Source organism: Cricetulus griseus, chromosome 3 (genome assembly GCF_003668045.3).
Source record: "Cricetulus griseus strain 17A/GY chromosome 3, alternate assembly CriGri-PICRH-1.0, whole genome shotgun sequence".
NCBI classification, from domain to species: Eukaryota; Metazoa; Chordata; class Mammalia; order Rodentia; family Cricetidae; genus Cricetulus; species Cricetulus griseus.
Genome location: NC_048596.1, coordinates 51,801,891 through 51,821,100, shown reverse-complemented (window position 1 = coordinate 51,821,100; position 19,210 = coordinate 51,801,891). Strand labels below are relative to the sequence as shown.

General features: G+C 48.1%; 1 protein-coding gene across 1 annotated transcript; it reads right to left on the bottom strand.

Moving 5' to 3' along the window:
• Window positions 1–8,019: 8,019 nt before the first annotated feature.
• Lgals12 (galectin 12) lies at window positions 8,020–16,663 on the bottom strand. Its single transcript, XM_035441591.1, has 9 exons — window positions 16,595–16,663; window positions 14,412–14,500; window positions 14,068–14,281; window positions 12,105–12,224; window positions 11,517–11,555; window positions 10,737–10,763; window positions 10,147–10,235; window positions 8,742–8,892; window positions 8,020–8,166 (listed from the first exon to the last, which is right to left on the bottom strand). The coding sequence occupies exons 1-9, from the start codon at window positions 16,661–16,663 to the stop codon at window positions 8,020–8,022; spliced, it is 945 nt and encodes a 314-aa protein (XP_035297482.1).
• Between the last annotated feature and the right edge of the window lie 2,547 nt (window positions 16,664–19,210).

The window sequence follows — 19,210 nt, the reverse complement described above, 5'->3', positions numbered from 1 at the left end:
AATAACTTCAGGGGTGCTGAGAGGTGGCTCAGAGGTTAAGAGCACTGGCTGTTCTTCCAGAGGACCTGGGTTCAATTCCCATGGCAGGTGCTGCTCGTAACTCTGCCTCCAGGGGATCTGACACCCTCAGACAGACATACATGTGGTCAAAATACCAGTATACATAAAAAAAAAAAAACATTAAAAGCAAAACCAGCTTCAGGAAGTCCTGGAAACTGATGGAAACTGATCAGATTCCCTAGGCCTCTCCCTCTCAGAGTAAGCAATAAAGCTGTTGAGAGTCACTCAGACTCTGAGACCAGACAAGCTGCCTGGAAGAGGTTTAGACCAGCCTAGTCCCTTGGAAAGAACACTTTCCAGCCTGATGAGCTGCCTGCAGTGTGCTCCAGGTTCCCACCTTTGTGGGCCTTGGTGATGAAGCTGTTATTGAGCCATTTCTGACCTGTCAGTGAACCCTCACCCATTTTACTCTTTATCTCAATAGGTAATCTTATAAGAAATCTTAGAAGAATCATAAATCTAAACTTTGATATATGAAAAAGAACTGGTCAACTCTATTTTAAGTCCTCAGGGTACATATACTCATCAACAGTTTTTATATCAGGAAGCTGAGGGCAGAAATGGACACAAGGAACTAAGCATCATCCCATCCTAACAAGAAAGGCACATCAGCTAAAAGTAACTGGGCTTTGTTCTTGTTCCCTGACCTTAGCAAGTTCCTCACTCAGCTATGTGCCTTTATAAAATGTTAGATTGTTTCTAAGGCTTTTATTAAACCTCAAAGTTATTATCAAAACATCTTAACCTAACCTGAAGTCATTTTAAGACTTTGTTTCAGCTATGATGCACATCAAAACCTGTGAATACATCTTTCATCATCAAGATTTGGCTCCTGGGACTCAACTGTTTTCCAAATCATTAACCTAAACTACAGTCCATACACTTCCTTAAGTGAAACTCATAGTGTGACACTTCCTTGTGTTTATTTTCAATCATCAAAACTCTATTTAAAATAACATTTATTATTATCAATTAAACAGTACAGTTTAAGAAGAAATCATCTTCATTATAATCCCTGGGTAAAAATGCCCAGTAGAATGAGGTATTTCCAAGAGATGATCATACTACATGAAGGGCAGTGGGGATCTCACCACACCCATTCACAGCATGCTAGCTACCAGAGAAAAATTGGAGCAGCAAACAGCAGCAAACATGCAAAGACACAGCAGTAGCAAGAAATATTCTGAGGCTGAGGCTCTCAGGGCCTTGCCTATCTGAGTTTTACCCATCAGGGTTTTGTTTCCTGGTGGGCTGATCCCCTGAAGTCAATTGCCATCTATTGATCCTCCGACATGGACAGCAGCAATTCAGTGCCTTAATTAGACAAATATTTAGTGACCAGAGATAAAGATTTTCTTTCTAAAGGGAAGTGGGGAAAATGTATAGCTCAGTAAAAAATTAAAAACAGATTATCTTTCTCGTAATCACCTTTGTTAGCACCATGGCAGCTGTCCGCCCCTGGGGTGTGTTTCCCTCTGCAGGCAACTGAGAATTCCTCAGGAGACTTCTCAGTTGCTGCTCATTTGTATGTCAGACAGCAGGGGAATGTAGGAAGTGACTCAGGGTGTTTCCTTCCAGGAAAGAGGCCATCAGGGGATGCCCAGAGAACAAAGCAAACAGGGAGGGTGAAAATTGCTCACTGCTTGTTTTAGTGGCTCAATTATATAAATCAAAATCTATATATTCTTTCCTCTTTTGTTGGCATATAAACCATTTCCCCCATTAATCACAAACCACAATGGTAAAACATACCACTTGTTTATCTTTGTACTAGTGTGTATTTTGGTTTCAGTACTGATTGTTTAGATATTACCTACTTGAAACTCCTTTGCAATTTTTTAAAAAGGACTAACTTATTATTTATGTGTATGTGTGTGCGTGCCTGTGTGAGTTTATACGCACATGTGTGTAGGTGTCTGCTGAGGCTAGAAGACATCAGATTCCCTGAAACTGGAGTTACATACAGTTGTGAGCTGTCTGATGTGGGAGCTGGGAATCAAATCCAGGTCCTCTGAAAAAGCAGAACATATTTTTAACTGCTGAGCCAGTTAATCCTTTTGAATTTTTAAGGAAGAAACTCACCATTTAACAATCAGTACTAGGCCTACAAAAACATTATCAGACATTTCATGCTCTGAAATGCCCTGCCCCTAGGATGTGAGATTGTGTCTCTTTCCCACAGACAGCAGGTTCTTTACTCTGCTCTGAGCTGACTTTAGTGACTTCTTTATCAGTGTTTTCTTTCCACCCAGTGACTGGCACAGCTCACAGCTCTGGGCGTGTCAAGAAGATTACAGAAGCGTTATCAAGAGCTAGAGTCCAAAGTCCATTCTAATGCACGTCTAGAGTCTAGATTTTATTTCCAGATTTAGTCCAGCCTTTGGTGGACTGAGCTGCACCCCACTGAGTTCAGCCTGTTTGTCCTTGGAACTGTAAGACCCCTGGAAGCTCAGGCCTCCAGGATCTCAGCCCAGGATCTCGGCCACCCTAATCACCATGCGGAGGTGGAAACTTGATGCAAACAGCACGAGGCTTTATTATAGTTGTTTAACGAGCTAACCCCATGTTAGCTCGGGCCTTCCATTCATCCACCATGGTGGATGGCTAGGAAAGACAGCTCGAACCATCTGCATAAAGATCTTATAGGGCAGCATAAGGGGAGTACACACAGGCTCAGGATTGGTGTGCCTCCAGGCTTGGAGGGTTTGCCCTGTGTTGATTGGTCAACTGGTTACCAATATGGTTACCGCCCATAGGCCCTCCCAGGTTGATTGCTATGCTCTGCGAGTCATTGCTGTACCCTTGTCCGTAAAGCACACCCAGAGCCGTAAAGGGTAGCACCACCAGCTAACTTCTGATTGGTTCCTTGTCACGAGGCAGGCATCTGACCTTAGTGACTAAGACAAGGTCAGACAAATATGTGTTTGGCTGTTATGGCTGCCGAAAGGGGGAGCTGGTCCCTTCAGAACCTTTGTGAATCAGGGTTTGTAGGCTGATGGAAGGGGTTTCAGAGTTCAGATTGCTAAAGTTGCACTGCAATTTTATTTCCCAGAGATTTATTTTTACATTATGTATATGTGTGTGTTTCTGTCATGGTTCTCTGCACATTTGTGCATTTGTTCATGGAGGCCAGGGGCATTAGTCCCCTGGGACTAGAGTTCCAGGTGGATGTGAGCTGCCCAATGTGGGTGCTGGGAACTGAGAATTCTCTGCAAGATCTGGAACTTCTTTTGAACACTGATCCATCTCTTCAGCCTTGGACTGCACTTTTATTATTTTGTATTACATTTTTTTGAGATCAGGGCCTTTTCTTCTCTCTGTAGCCTTGCTTGTTCTGAAGTTGACTACATAGACCAGGCTGGCTTTGAACTTACAGAGATCCACCTGCCTCTGCCACTATGATTGGCTACTCTGCACTTTTACTGAAGCACAAATGTGTTAGAGAAAATAGGAGAGAGACAGGATTACAGAGCTGATCAGGGACATTCCTCCCTTAGCTGAGTCCAAATGCCCCATAGTTCACCACATGGAAGTCCCAAGTGCCTCTGCTACACCAGACACAGGGGTGAGCCTGACCCTGCAGGACTGGGGCTGCTCAGGCATCCTGGGTCTCAAAGACCAGTCTAGTGGGGAAAATGAACTTTTCCACAGCAAGTGACATTTTCCATGAATGCCTTCTAAAGACAAACTCTGGTGTTAGGCATGCCCAAGGTGTTTATAGAAGGGAGCTGTCTGTGTACTGCAGATGCTATTATGGAAAGTTCCAGAGGGTTTAGTGCCTCTATCTGGAAGGCAAGGTTGTATCTACCAGCTGCTGTTGTCCCCTTGTGTCAACTTTTGAGTATTTCATTTCAACTTCCTTCATGCTCTTAGGATATGTCTGGAAGATAAGTAAAGTGTGCTTCCCCATTGTCTATGAGGATGTATTAAGTGTGAAAGACCTGACCTGAATGTAGGCCCCATAGTCTGATAGGCTGGGAACCACCTAGGAGGAAAAAGAAAAGAGCAAGCTGGCTAGTGTGGGCACACCCCACCCCCACCCCGGGCTTCCTGGCTGTTGTGATGTGAGTAGCTGTCCCGTGTGCTCTTCACCATGTGTGGAAAACGCTAAAACTGTGGACAATATAAACCCCCTCTCCTTAAACTGTTTCTTAAATTGTCACAGCAGTGAAGAGTCCAATATGTGCGTGATTTGGTGGGTTGAATGAGAATGTTCCCCACAGTTCAGATGTTGGAATACTTGGATCTCTGTGAGTGGGGTGGTGCTGCTTGGGGAGGCTCAGAAGGTATAGCCTTGTTGGAGGAAGCATCTCACTGTGGGATGACTTTGGGAGTTTAAAGACTCCTGACATTTTGAGTTTGCTCTCCCAGCATGCTTCGTGCTTGCACAGTTCAAGATGTGAGCTCTCATCTTGCCATCATGCCTGCTGTTTCTTTTTTATTTTATTTTATTTTTTATTTTTTTATGCCTGCTGTTTCTTGCCATGACAAACTCATCCGTCTGGACCATAAGTTCAAATAAACCCTGTCTTATATAGGTTGCTTGTAGGGATCCAGACATTATGCTGGCCAGCCTCTGTCACCTGGCAGAATGCACTCAGGCAGTACTCTGGTCAGTCCAGGGTTCCATGACTGTGTAGTCTGCATGCTCGTGCAAAGGACTCTTTTAAAAGAAAAGACCCCCACCCATTTATGCTCTCGATCTTTCTGCTCTCTTTTTCGTCTCTCTTTCCGGCTGTTCCCCTGGGGCAGACAGGACTTTTCCCGTCTCCCTCTTCTCTTTTGTCCTTTCTCTGTCTCTGTGTCTTTTTTTCCTCCTTTGTCTTCCTCCCTTCCCTTTCTAATAAAACTTCTCACTTAAGCGCTTCCTGCCTGGCATATTTGTCCAACCACCTCAGTCAACCTCCCCGGCTATGAAATCCTCCAAGGTTCCTTGCATTTTATTCCTAACGTTGACTTGGTCATGGTGTTTATCACAGCAATAGAAAAGCCATTAATACATATGAATAAGTAAAATGACAGGCCAATTTTTGAACATGATACTGAAAGACCCCTGCCCCTTAACTCTTAAGTTTGCCTCCTCCTCCGGTCGGCGGCTGATGGGGCGCGCGGCGGATGCCTCGCTCCTGCGCCTCCCGGACCCCCACCCCCGCCGGCCTCCACTTCCCCCGCTGCCGCACGTCCGGCCGCTGGTTCCCTCCAAAGCTGGTCCACCCAGGCGTCCGCCTGGCACCGCGCCCCGGGGCTGGGGCCGAGCGAGGAGCCCACGAGGCGGCCCGAGGGCAAGCACCAGGTGGGCTGGCCCGAGGGCGAACACCAGGTGGGCCGGCCCGAGGGCGAGCATCAGGTGGGCCGGCCCGGGGCCCCGCCCCGCGCCCCCGCCCGATGGGGAACACTCCGTCCCAAGGCCCTCGCCCCCAAGGTCAGCCATCTGGATGCGGAGGGGGGAATTGAGTCTGTTGTACCAGACACCAGACCTTGAGAATATGCTGGTCTGGAATGGCTCTGTGCCTCACTTGAACCGTCCAATAGAAATGACTCTGTACTTCGCCTCATTTGAATAACCCTGTGTAGCGCCTCATTTACATTGACCAATGGGAATAGCTCTGTACTGCGCCTCATTTGAATTATCCAATAGAATCCCTGCTTCTCGCTTGCGCTTTTTGCTATATAAGGACCCCTCTCCCTTGGCTTGGCGCGCTTGGCCTCACAGAAGCTAAGTCGCCCTGGGTACCCGTGTCTCCAATAAAGCCTCTTGCAGTTTGCATCCAAGTTCGTGGTCTCGCTGATTCCTGGGTACGGGTCTCCTTCTACGAAAGTACCTCCGCGGGGGTCTTTCAATACAAAGTAATACATTGTATTACAATGTCAGTGAATAAAATGCACAATGTGTTTATTAATATTCATCGACACCAAATAAATTTTACTCCAAAATTTTAAGATAGTATATTAGAGTTCTCTCAATATATTTTATTTCATTAGTAGATTAAATAAGTAAATATGATTATATCAATAAGTGATCATGAGGTGCTAGTGTAAATCATGAAATATATATGTGTGGCAGCTGACAAGTTTATTTTAAAATTTTTTCTTTCTTTTTTGGGGAGTGGGTTTTTGAGACAGAGTTTCTCTGTGTAGCCCTAGCTGTGTGGAACTCATTCTGTAGATCAGGCTGGCCTCAAATTCAGAGACCTGCCAGTCTCTGCTTCCTGAGTGCTGGGATTAAAGGCCTTAGCCACCACCACCTCTGGCTAATTTTCCTTTTTTATGTGGGTGTTTTGTCTGTGTGCCACATTTATGCAGTGCCTGTAGAGGCCAGAAGAGAGCATCAGATCTTCTGGAACTGGTGTTATTGATGGATGTGAGCAGCCATGTGGATGCTGAGAATTGTACCGGGATCCTCTGGAGGAACAGCCAGTGCTCTTAATTACTGAGACATCTCTCCAGTCCTTAAGTTTATTTAAAAAAATAATTGTGGGTATATAATAAAGGGCTGAGAAAAGTTGTAAGGAGAATAAAGAATTTCTCAACAGAGTTCCAGGGCTTACTTTAAAGCTATAAGAGGTATGTAAGAGCAGGCAGAGGCTTTGCTCCTCGATAAGTGGCCTGTCTTCTGCCTTTTGTTTCTGCCATGAAAACTGCACACCCTCTACCTCAACCTACCAATCTGCCATCTCTTCTTTGACCCAGATTCTTCCCAGAATCCAGGGCCTTGGCGTCTAGGGGTTGCCTCTCAGCCATCTTTCTCTCTGACTTCTAGTTCCCTGGATAAAGGCATATTTGCAGAAAAAGCTCTCCCCTCCCTGTATTTATTGACTTTTTTCATGATAGATGTATGATCAATCTTGGTAAATGGACAAGGGAAGAAAATGGCTCTGTTTAGAGTATCAAGTTATAAATTATGGACTGCTTTGCCAGCATCTTCCACCCCGTGATTTGGCATGTAGGTGGGATTACAGAAACATTTCCAGGACATACAATCTGAAGTCCATTCTCAGGTGAAAGCCGATTTTATTTCCAGGATTAGTCCAGTCAAACCCTCTACAGTCTTCCTTTCTTCCTGGTCTACTCACTCTGCTAAATTACAGTCACGTATCATTTTATGACAGGGAGAAATTCTGAGAAATTCATTGTTAGGACATTTTGCCACTGTATGAACATCACAGGGTCTATTATACAAACATAAATGGTATGGCTTCTGACCTATCTAGACAATATTAAAATCTTATGAGAGATTAATGTTGTTTACATGGTTGGGTGACTAAAATGTGGTCCCATTATCAGTGTGTTTTTCTGGGGTGTGGCTATTTTCCTCTGGCCCAAGCCAAGCAAGCAACTGTGGTATTTGTCACTTTGGTCAAAGTCTTCCCAAACTTTTGAACGCCTGTAGATAAAATTTGCATGTGGATGGAAATGTGAGTGTAGATGGTATGTTGTTCATAGGCCTGGGGCTCATCTTTCACACTCTACCTGCCTTCTCAGTGGCCTGGATAGAGTTCCAGCCACAAGGCGCCATGGAGTGGTGAACTGAGGACCAAGACAGAGTTGGATGCTGAAGACAAGTGCAGAGATACCACATTGACCTGGACCCTTGTTTTCAGAATTGACAGATTAAAATGCAGTGTGTGTGTGTGTGTGTGTGTGTGTGTGTGTGTGTGTGTGTGTGTGTGTGTGCTCGTGTGTGTCTTTGTGAGTTATAAAATTTGTCCCCTTTGAGTATAGTCTAGAAAAACTGGGACACCAAGCTCCTGGTAGAGGAGGTACAGAACTGTCAGCCTCCCCTAGCCCTGGGGCCCTGATGCCCTTGCAGACTCAAGCTTGTGACCTGGATGTGAACTAGGCCTGACATGGTGATGATGGGTCATTGGTCCCATGAGGACAGCAAGTGAGGCTGTACTGTGGGGCCCTGGCTACAGCTGTCTTTCCTCTTCTCTGATTGGGGTGCCCTTGGAGCCCTCCTTAGTAGTGGACACAGTAGAGATGGACACTTCCAGTGATCCTGAGCTCCCGTAGCTGCTCCAGTGCTTTCTGGTTCAGGCTGGTGGCCCCCAGCCCCTGCCCATTGAGTGCCAGCTTCAGCCCTCCCTCCTGGCATAGAAGCAGTACCTGGTAAGAATAGCTTGATTTGGTGGCAGGCTTCCAGAAAGACCCTCCCTGGTGTACTGCCATAGGGATCTTCCTCCACTGAGGGGACACAGTGATCAGAGACAGTCAGGTCCAGGGGTTAAAGTTCACCATCTGCAATGCTGCTTGCTTTCCACTGGGAAATGTTCTCATAAAGGGAACTCGAGACCAGGTCTCATGTATGTAGCTCAGACTGGCTTCAAGCTTCCTATGTAGCTGAGGCTGGCCTTGAACTCCTGATCCTCCTGCCTCAGTTTCCCAAGGACTGGAATTACAGGTGTGCTCCATCACACCTGGCCTTTAGAAGCTTAGGGGAGCTTTTAAAGATAACTGATGTTTGGGTCTACCTGCATTCATGATGCCTGTATTTCTGGGCCCAGCATCTCTGGCATCAGTATAGACGACTGACAGCCAATGTCTGAACATTTTTTCCTGCAGGGCTGGCTCTGGCTACCTAGCCCCAGGGTGTTGATCCATCCCAGGATCCAGCACAAAGTCTTCCAGATCACTTATGGGAATAGGCTCAAGAAGAGATGTGACTATTGGCTCAGACCTACCTCGAAAAATCGCTGGGGGTAAAAGAGGAAGGGGGCTGCGATCAGCTTCTTTCGTCCCCAGGAGGAGACCCAGGCCAGTGTTCTGTCTGTGAAGGAAGCTCTGATTGTCACTGGAGCATGGGTGGTCCTATCCCTCAGGCTCAGGGTGAAACTACAGGAAGCAGGCAGAGAAGTGAATCAGCCTGTTGCCTTCAGGCTGCTGTATCTCTGAAGGCTGGAGGCAGGAGAGCCACTGGAAGATCGGATAGCTTCCAAGAATTAAGTTTCTGTGTCAGGCTCTGGGCAGGACACCTGGATGTATAGCAGCACAGAGGCGTAGACAGCACATGGGTATCATACTTGAATCCCTGGCTGGAAGACTAGGGGGGCAGAGCAATTACCTAGCTGGAACCTCAGTTTATTCCCCTGAAAACAGGGGTAGCTTGATCAGAGCAGCAGGTAACATTTATTGTTGTGTCAGGTTGTGGCTTAATGCTTTGGCAACAAGCTTAGTGGTAAGGACCAGGCTGCATGGGTTATGCTCTGTAGCTTCAGAGCTTCAGCCTTCGATGAGTCACCTAATCTCTGTGTGTTTCCTCATCTGCAAACTAGGAAGGATAAGAGTGCTGTTCTCGTCTTGGCTTGTTAGAATTAAACAAAAGGACATGTAAGTTGCTTGTGTAGAATAGTAAGTGAGTATGAAAATGATATTCTTTGCTTAGACAGTATTATTATATAGCACAGCATCTACGTGTGTGTGTGTGTGTGTGTGTGTGTGTGTGTGTGTGTGTGTGTGGGTGTGCGCGCACGCGCACGCGCGCGCGCGCGTGCACCAGGGACTAGAGGAGGGTGTCAGGTGTCCTCCTCTATTTCTTTCGTCTATTCCTTTGAAGCAGGCTCTCTCCCTGAGCTTGGAGCTCCAGTTTCTCAGTGAGGCTAGAGGCCAGCAAGCCCCAGCACTCCTTCTGTCTCTGTCTCCAGGGGTGCTAGTGTTATGAGTGTACCTGGCTTGTTCCATGGGTGCTGGCATTGGAACTCCAGCCCTCACATTTGTATTGGGAGTGCGCTTAAATTCGGAACCATCTCCAGCTCCAGAGTTTTGATGGGTGTCTAGAGGGAATCTCTTATCAAGTCTAGGGCTCTGTTGTATGGGATCAGGGTGACATTAGGGGCCACAGAAGCCTCTCCTTTAAATGGATCTAAGCTACAGGTCTGGGTTTGAGTGTCCACTGGAGGAGAAGGCAGGAAGCATCCATTTTCTAACTGCCTACAGGTTCTGACTCCCAAATACTACAGAATACTTCCTTTGTAGGGTAGCTTGGTTGTTCCCTAAACCAAACATTGTGACAAAGGAGAGGCCATATCCCCTATTTGGGACTCAACTGCCAAGTATTTAAAATTAAATTATTTAAAATTAAACACTTACTCTTTCGGCTCTTGCAAGACCAATCCTCGAACTACAATGACTTGCCCGGGCCAGAGACCCCGAGGAAGAGTGCGTGAGCAGGGTACCTCCTGACAGAAATGGAAATGACTGAGGTGGTGATCACAGGGGCGTCAGGATCCCTCACCAGCAGGCTCCCTTCAGGGACCCAGGGACACCAGGGTAGGTGAGTTTCTCTAGAGGCTTGTGGCTAGGAGACTCAGTACTGCCCATGTACTGAGTGTCTGCTGTAGACACATGAGGGCTTCTTCAGGCTCCTCCAGCCTGTGCTCTGTGTCCTGGCGCTTTCTCCCACAAATGTGCTCTGAACTGTATGTAGCGGGCATGCAGTGGTTTGGTACTGTGCCATCGATGAGCAACTGGAGGTCTGGGACTGGATGGAGCCTTAACCTAATGCTTGGCACTAGGCCAGTCACTGGGAAGTATTAAATACCCCGTATGCAGAGTGAGTGAAGAGGGTGAGATGAAACTGCAGCTGCCTTACCCTCCCATTGCTGCAGTTTTCACAAAGAAAGGGAAACCAGGAAGTCAGGGAGCTGCAATGAGACTACAGATCCAGGAAGCTCACTTACCAGCCTGGGACTATACAGCAGGAAGGGCTGAAGGGGAGAAAGAGGCAGGGGAGGGTGTTAGCATTTGCCTGGGCAAAGAGGTCTTCCTACTTTGCTTGCACCGGAGGGACACAAACAGTTTGTGCTTCTCCTAGCAGCAGGTGAGTGACTGGGCTCCTGGTGGAGGAACCTTTGGGTCTGAGGATACCCCTAATCTCTGAGCAATGGGGAAGAGTTGGAATGACACAGTGGGGCTTTCATCCACATCTCCAACAAGGTCATGGGTCTCATCTCCATTTTTGTCCTGTGACACCAACCACAGCCACCTTGCAGGGTTGATCTGGGAATCTAAAGCTCCATAGAAAGTGTCTTCCCATGGGAAGCATGGGCCCCTGAAGGTAGCCAGACTCCTCCAACTCATCTTCCCAAGGTTGCCTTGGAGGTAGAAGGGGGAGAGGCAAACCCAGGCTCTTCAGGGGCTTAAGGGGGCCAGGCCTATTCCTGGTACCCACAGCAGTGAGGGAAGGGACCCTGTGCAACCATGTGAGGGAGGAGAGGGGCCAGCTGGCATCTGTGCACGGCTGTCCAGCCCTGTTCCCCAAAGACTCAGATATCCCAGCTGGGGAGCCACCAAGACTGAAGACTAGGTTCCAGTCCCTGGGCTCACATGGGGGAAGAAAACCCTGACAAACTGTTCTCTGACCTCCACACATGCGTGTTTCTCTCACTATGCACACAAGGACACATCATGTATCCACACACACAAAGTAAATAAATGTAATAAAAATAGAAGAAACTCACATATCCAACTGGATACTCTCTTCTGCCCTCCACAAATGGCTGTTAAGAAACAAAAAGGAACTGCGAGCCTTTGGGGCCACTGTAGGCCCCTGATGGCTTCTCATACCTTTTAAAGCTGGTGTGTAGAACATTCTTATTCCCGGCCCCACCTCAGATTTACTGAATCAATCCAGGGATCTTTTGGCAGCACTGGGGATTGAACCTAGGACCTTACTGTTGTCAGGGCACTGAGCCACATATTTAGCTGTATTTTGAATAAGCTAATCAGGTAGATAGGATCCATCTATTAAAAGCTTGCACGGACCCTGATGTGCCAAATCCTTTGTCCCCTCAGTGCCAAGCAGACTCCACCATCAGGACACTCTTGTCTGTGGCTCCTGGGCTTCCTCACTGCAGTCACCTTCTCTTCTTCCTCACCCCATTCCTTTCTGACACCCCTGTGCACTTCCCCTCTCTCAGTTAGCTGGACCATATGAGACCTTCCTCAGTCTTTAGTCTGGGTGAGAGATCCAGCCCCAGACCTGTCCAGATTAGGGGAAGTCAGAGGCCACCACTGACCCAGTGTTGGCTCCAAGAGAACTTACTTACATTGATGTTCAGGAATCCAACAGCCTTCACCAAAACGTCACCATATATGCCTAGGGTGTCCACACGTGATAGGGGGAGCTGGTAGCGGTAGTGAAGAAAATGCCGTCCATTTACACTCACCTGGAGAAGCAGATAGAGCCCAGATGAAGAGCAGCCCACTGTTCACTGTGTGCAGAATCCATCCCAGGTACTAGCAAGCATGCCTCCCTAGGTTTTACTTAACTTGTTCTCCCCCACCCCCAAACTCTGCAAGGCAGGTGCTTTGTACAGATAAACTTTTGTAATCAGTCCAAGGTGGTGGAGCTGGTAGGTGGCAGAGCTGATCCTGGGACCAGAGCACTGTCCATGCCCTCTTTACCCATGACAGGGCTATTCCCTTTTTTAGCCAATGTGAGTTGTCATCATTGTCACTACCTGCTGGGGACCTGCTTTGTCAGGGTTCAGGTCCCAAGAGGATGAGTGGAGTTCTGGTGGTTGGGTAGGAATTGGGGGTGGGATGAGATCTGAGGGTGGATCAGGATGGCTACCATTGTGGTTATTGAGAAAAGGCTACACCTTTTGCACACAACAGTTTAGTCACAGGCAAGAATGAAAGCGGACTCAATGATTCAAGGGCAAAAAGGGCCATTGACTTCATTACAGCATTTTTCCTGAGACAAAAGTACGTTCATCAAGTATCTAAATATCTATTGTTCTCAAAGGTTCAGTAACTCCACTGGTAGCTCTCTTGTACCAAGGAAGGGCCTCATGCCAGAGATAAGGATAATGACTGTTTTCTAGCAAGGCCCCTGACAGAATGGAGGCCGTTAACAAAATGCCTGACCTCGGGAAAAGGACTTCTGGAGACCAGACCCTCCATTACAATTTAAGAACAATTTTCATTCCTCAAGGGGGATGAAGCAGCATTTGCACTGAGGTGTTCCATAATTGTGTCCCTTTGTGTCTCAGTCTTCCACATGGGCCTGCTCCCTTCATACACTCCCAGAAGGGAAGGTCTGGTGTTTTACTCTTTTCCCACTGTGCCTCTCTGACCTCTATACTTATCAACTGAACTCTGGCCCTCAGTGGCCTCAGGGTCTGGATCTGAATCATAGGTTTTCATCCTTGGGGTCAGGTGTGTCTAGTCAGTCTCTAACTTTCCTGTTCTTGAATCAGGAAATTCAGGAGGGCACAATGGGATTCCTGTGTGCAGAGTCATAACACGGTAGAGAGCATTTTTTCCTAGGAATTATTTTGTTTAAAGAGGTTGCCGTTTTTATACATTTTCAGCCTTCAAAGCCCACACAAAATTTCCCAAAGGAAAAGGCATACAGGAACTCCTATAACACACAGTGAGAATCATTAAAAGTGAAAGTTAAAAGGTGCTGGAGAATGTCTGAGGTGTTGAAATGCTGGAACTTTGTCAAACAGCAATGGTCTCCATGGCAACCACTAGCAGCAGCAGCACCGCTGTCATCCTTCTCCTTCCCCCCCCATCTACAGCAAGGAAACCAAGGCTCAGAAAGCTGGGGAAATTTGTATGCGCTAGGATTTCCCTTCCACCAGCTGCTTTATCCTGTAGCGCCTTCTGAAGGTCTCATCATTTTATTAGGATCATATTGGAGGTCAAAGCCGGGGCATTAAGTTCTCTCTCCCTGTCTCCTGCCACCTCAGCTGTGAGCTGATTGTGAAGATATCCGCCTCAGACCTTGTGGGGGGGATTTAATGGGCACATTCTCATAAAGGGTTTAGTACTGTGCCTAGCAAGCAGGAGGCCTCCAAGTGCTTGCTCTGACCATGCAGTGGATCCCTCTTGCCATTAGATACAGGGGCCTTAGGACGTTCTTATTGCCGTATGGGCCAGAGCAGCCCTAGCCCCTTCTCTACAGTGCTGTTTATCAAAGTGCCATGGAAAACTGGACAAGAGAAGGGATAGTGTATGGTGCCAGTTCTAGACTATTTGATGCCTATCCTTTATACTCACCTTCACCTCTTCATTCTCAAAGAGAAAGAGGATGAGGAAGCTAGCACCTCTCTGCAGAGTGACGCCCGGCCACCGGACCTCTTTTTGCCAGAGTCCACCTTGGAGGGTGTTGCAGATGACGTGCGGTTTGACGGTGTAGAAGCGAGGGTTGAAGTGGAAGGCAATATCCGGCCGAGGATGCAGGCAGCACCCACACTGGAAGTCCACCTGGAACCTAGTGGGGGTGTTGTGTGGCTTTTGAGATGTCCTTCTGGTCAGAGACCCACAGAGATTCTGAAGGTAGAGAGGAAGCCCAGATTGATGCCCCTAAATCTGGTCTCTACCAAACCCTAGTTAGTCCTTACCTTCGTGCATGTAGAGGGACCACGCCCTGAAGCATGACCATCTTGCCTGCATACAGGCCACCAAAAATTGTTGTGACATAGGGAACCACCTGGACAAGGGAGAGAAACCAGGTGGGCCGACTGGAGGTAGAGTCAGAGGCTCCCGTGTGGAGAGGTGGGTGTGGTGAAGTTAATGTTGACTTTTAGCTTGATGAAATTTACAAATGCCTTGGAAACATACTTTTAGGAACATCTATGAGGGGTTTTCTAGATAAGGTTAATTGCAGTGGGAAGACCCACCCTAAATGGGGACAGTACCTTCTCATAGGCTGCTCCCAGACTGAGTACAAAGGTGAAGGCCAGCGGAGTACAAGCATTCAAGGTCTTTGATTCTTGACTGTGGAGTTGTGAGGGTGGCCACCTCCTACCACCTTCCCTACCATGGTGGGAGTATCGCCAATGGCTGGGAGCCAAAACAAACCTTTCCTGCCTTAAGTTGCTATTGCTAAGTATTTTTTTTCACAGCAATAAGAAAAAGTAACTAATACACTCTCAAGAGAAAAATGTCCTTGTAGGGAACAACCAGTTTTCTCTCCAATATTCCTGGATTAATCACTTCTGTCATTGCTGTAACAAGATCCCCGACAAAGCACCTGAGGGAAGGGAGGGTTTATTCTGCCTCACAATTCCAGGGTACAGTGCATCATGCAAGAAGTCATGGCAGCAGGAGCTTGAGGCAGCTGGTCACATTGTATACACAGTCAGGATTCAGGCTGCGACAAAACCTGGTGCTTAGCCTGATGCATGCTTTTTATTTAGACCAGGATTCAGCCCCCAGAATGGTGCCACCCCACTCTGAAGGTGACTCTCATTACCTTGGTTAATGGAGCCTAGATAATACCTCACAGGCTTGTCCAGAGATTTGTTTCCATGGCAATTCTACATCCCATCAAGTGGTTAGTCCAATGAACCATCACAGTTCTTTTCAAAGCTCTCCTTTCTTGGGCAGAGATGTCAAAACCACATGCCCAGGGGAAGCCTGATCCAGCATCACTGCCCTATCAGAGCACCAACAGGCTGCTGTGTTCCCACTGAGGCTTGTCACCCACTGCCCCCCAGGAAGGAAATGTCTGAGGGCTGGTGAATGTCCATAGTTTAGGAGCTGGGAAAAGAATGGAGAAGTTGGGAGCATGCCGACCCTGGTGTAGTCTCTCTTCAGGGTTACCCAACAGAGACTAGCCACCTGCTGGGGTTCTGGCCTTCCTAAAGTATGCACACACTTTTCAACCCTTATTCTGGGTCTGTTGTCTCCCGCCCTTTCCTCTCCCTCTATCCTGGCACATTCTTGCTTTCCCTCTCCTGAGTTCTCAGAGCACTTAAATCACAATGCTAGATTGACCCTGGACCCCCAGCATAGAGGAGCCGGCTAGCTGTTTTCTCATTAAGATCACAGCCCCTTATAACTGGAGCCTCACTGTCTTTCCCTCCAAATATGTGCACACAGTGGGAGCTCTGCAGAAGGCATGCTCACAGGCCAGCAGATGAACCTGGGGGCAGTGTCACAGGACCAGGCTTCATGCATTGCTGGTCAACACCCAGTGGCAATCAGAGAGCCCAGATCACCTCAAGGTAGAGCGGGAGGGGGGTGGGTATGGGTCCCTTTCCACCCACACCCCAAGGAGCCTTCCAGGTGGTGGGTCTTAGCCTGTGAAGCAAGAGGATGGGAATCTAGGAGGATTCAGGTGCTTCGGCCCATTACTCAGGCACCTGGGGAGATGCCAGAGGCCAGGCTCTCCACATGGCATGGTGCCCACAGCTTTGCAGGGCCCAGCAGCACAGTGGCTTCTAGTTCCCAGGCTCTTGGCAGAATGTGTTAATTAACTGAGTGATGGAGGAGGCCTCTAGGGAGGAAAGGACCAAGCAGGGGAAGGTAGTGATCAGTGCTCATTAGTGGTAGTGCCTGCTGGAGTTTGGCCTTCTGTAGAGCTTTGCTGGGCTTCAGAAAGTCTCCTGGGCGCTGAACAGGAGCTGGGGGAGGATTTCCACTCTCTCTTATTGGGAGGGTACCAAGGCCCTTCCTTCCAGCTTGGAGAAGCAGCTGCCCTTAGTCGTTAGTGTCCCTGAAAAGGCGAGGACCCTGGAGCCCAATCACTGACATACAAGTTGGGATTTAGCTGATCAGTCACTGTGTTAAGCTTACTCACTGGGTGGAAGGCCGGAGGCTGCAAGATGAAGCTGTCAGGAATCGGGTCCAGGTGTTCATCAACTGACATTGGAGCAGCTGGGACAACTTCAATTCAACTGCCAATCCTGATTCCAGCAGCGCCGTCCTCCACTGCATTAACTCACCTTTCCCGAAAAGGCAGGGGGGTCTTCAGTCTCTGCAGCAGCTGTGCAATCTGTTAGTCTTATCTGTTCTCTATGGAGTCCTAGTGCTTCTTGCAGCAGACCTAGGAACGGCAGACTTTAGTCCCAAAGCAGACTTTAGGACCCACACCCACCCCCCTCCAGCTCTACCGCTTGGCCTGGTGGTACACAGCAGCAGCTTTGGCTGGATCGGGGCTTCTTGCAGAAACTCCGTGTCCAGGGGCGGATAGCTGGCACTCACTCACGGACCAGCTAACTAACCCATCTGTGTCTGAAGCACTTGGTCATTTCGAAGGGAAGCCTGGGGTTGGCTCCTTCCAAGGAGGGCTCACCTGGGCAGGACCTTTGGCGGGTCAGAGGAAGGGATGGTGGTGGTACACGTGTGCAGGTTCCTTGAGAGGCCCCGCCCCCAGCTTCCTGGCTCCTCCTGTCCTCATTCCCCTGCCTCTTTCCCCACTATTTGTTTCAAGTTGTACAGTCCCTTGAGAACATTTCAGCATTAGCTGCAAATGCCAAGGACCAGCTGGGGTCACAAGAAGGGGGAGTGAGTGAAAGGGCAGGGAGAGGAGGGTCCCCTTGGATTCGGATAAAGCACCCTGGGCTAGCGGGACACGGCTTCTGCTCTTATGTGCTGTGTCCTTCCGTAAGTCATTTCTTCTCCCTGAAACACCCCTCCTCCCCACGTAGATAGCTAGCTGTGTTTTAGGAGAGGCCTCCAGGCCTGGTACTGATTCCAGTAAAGCTTCCCCTTTAAAAATAGCATAATTTCTCAACTTTAGTCTAAGTTGGGAGGTTTCCTAATCTAACTGTGGGGTCAGACTTGGCAGCAGGGAATTCCTGGCAGGACCGGGCTAGACAAAATGTCAAGTTCAGAAGAGTAAGTAGTTTCTGGGAAGGGGATGCCGCTAGAAGATTGCCGGAAAGGTGAATTGTGGAGCCTCCACCCCAGGCCTGCTGAAGAGGACGTTTTGTGGTGAAGTTCAAGAATTGACCCTGCAGGCAATTCCGCTGTGCACGAATGTTTGAGAAACCCTGACTTAGGTGCTAACTGAAAGCACTTTTGTTCAGCGCCTGCTGCGTAGGTGGATCAGGGGAGCCGAAGGTATTTCTGTGGGAAATCCCACCCCGGATGTGTTCAGAATAAATAAATTCTATGTACAGTGGGGAGGAGAAACCACAGGTGGAGAGACCAGTTGAGCGAGAATACAGCGCTCTGTGTGGTAGTCAGATCTGGATCCCCAAGGCCGGTGTCGCCCTTCCCCCAGTCCACACTAAGTCCTGCTGGGAAATAAGGAGGGATGATGCACTCATTTACTTGGGTTGCCACAACACCACACAACAGAGTGGGGTGGGGTTGTAAACAACAGAAATCTGTTTTGTCTGTTCTGGAGGCTGACAGCTTTGGTTTCTCCCGGGGCCTCTTCAGTTATCCTCACACAGTTGGTTGTCTCTGCTCTGGATAGCTGGGTGCCAATCTCCCTTTTCTGTGAGGATGCAATCATATTGGACTAGGGTACACCAACAAGACCTCATTTTAATCTTAATTATTTCTGTAAAGGCTGTGTCTGTAAACACAGTCACATTTCTGATGTTCTAGGGGTCAGGATTCAGCACCCAGTATTTAGAGGGTCACAACTGTGCCTGAAACAGAGCAGTGGTCTGTGTTCTCCTCAAATTCCAAGGCCCAGTGGTGAGGGGTGGGGCCAGTGAGGGCCTTCAGGTGAAGGGCAGTGAAGGAAGAAGGGTGACTTGATGTCTCTCTCTCCAGGTCACCTAGACTTTAAATATCCAGGAGGGACCTGAGTGAGCTCAAAATACCCCAGAATCCATTCTCCAGAACAAGAAAGGGGCCATTTTTCACCACACCTACGAACTGGATGGGATAATTAGAGGGTGTGAATATTTGGAGAAAAACCAGTTGGAAGAATAGACAGAACTTGGCAGCTGGCCCCACCCCAATTTAACCCTGCTGGAACTATTTCTATGTGTGTGTGTGAATTGGGGGATCCAGCTTCATTTTTCTCAACACTGATATAATTTCTCTCATCCTCACACATGGACATTCTTTCCTTTTCCAGTGATGAACAAGGTCATCCGTCTTGTGTTGGGTTTCCATGAATGAACAGGCATATTACCAACTGCATTTCATCCCATTGTTCTTGTGGTAGTCATTTATTTATTCTTTTTATTTATGTTTAGTCTATATCTGTGCATGCCACTGGAGTGCAGATGTCCACAAAGGCCAGAGGAGGGCATCAGATCCCCTGGAGCTGGTGTGTTGGCAGTTGTGAGCTGCCTAGTGTGGGTGCTGAGAATCAGATCTGGATCCTCTCTAAGAGTAGAAAGTGCTCTTGATAGCTGAGACATCTCTCCAGCCCTCTGATAAAATACCTCAGTAAAATGTTTTATAATCTTTTACCTGGAAAGATTAATTGTGGAAGTATTAGTCACTG

Bases quoted from the DNA above. Each gene is read 5' to 3' on its own strand.
- Lgals12 (XM_035441591.1), bottom strand. From the start codon at position 16,663: ATGTCAGTTGATGAACACCTGGACCCGATTCCTGACAGCTTCATCTTG. The intron at 10,764-11,516 runs GTGAGTTTCTTC...TCTCCCCTTCAG, and splicing joins GAGAGTATCCAGTTGGATAT to CCCTTCCTGCTGTATAGTCC. The intron at 10,236-10,736 runs GTAAGTGAGCTT...CATTTCTGTCAG, and splicing joins TGCTGTATAGTCCCAGGCTG to GAGGTACCCTGCTCACGCAC.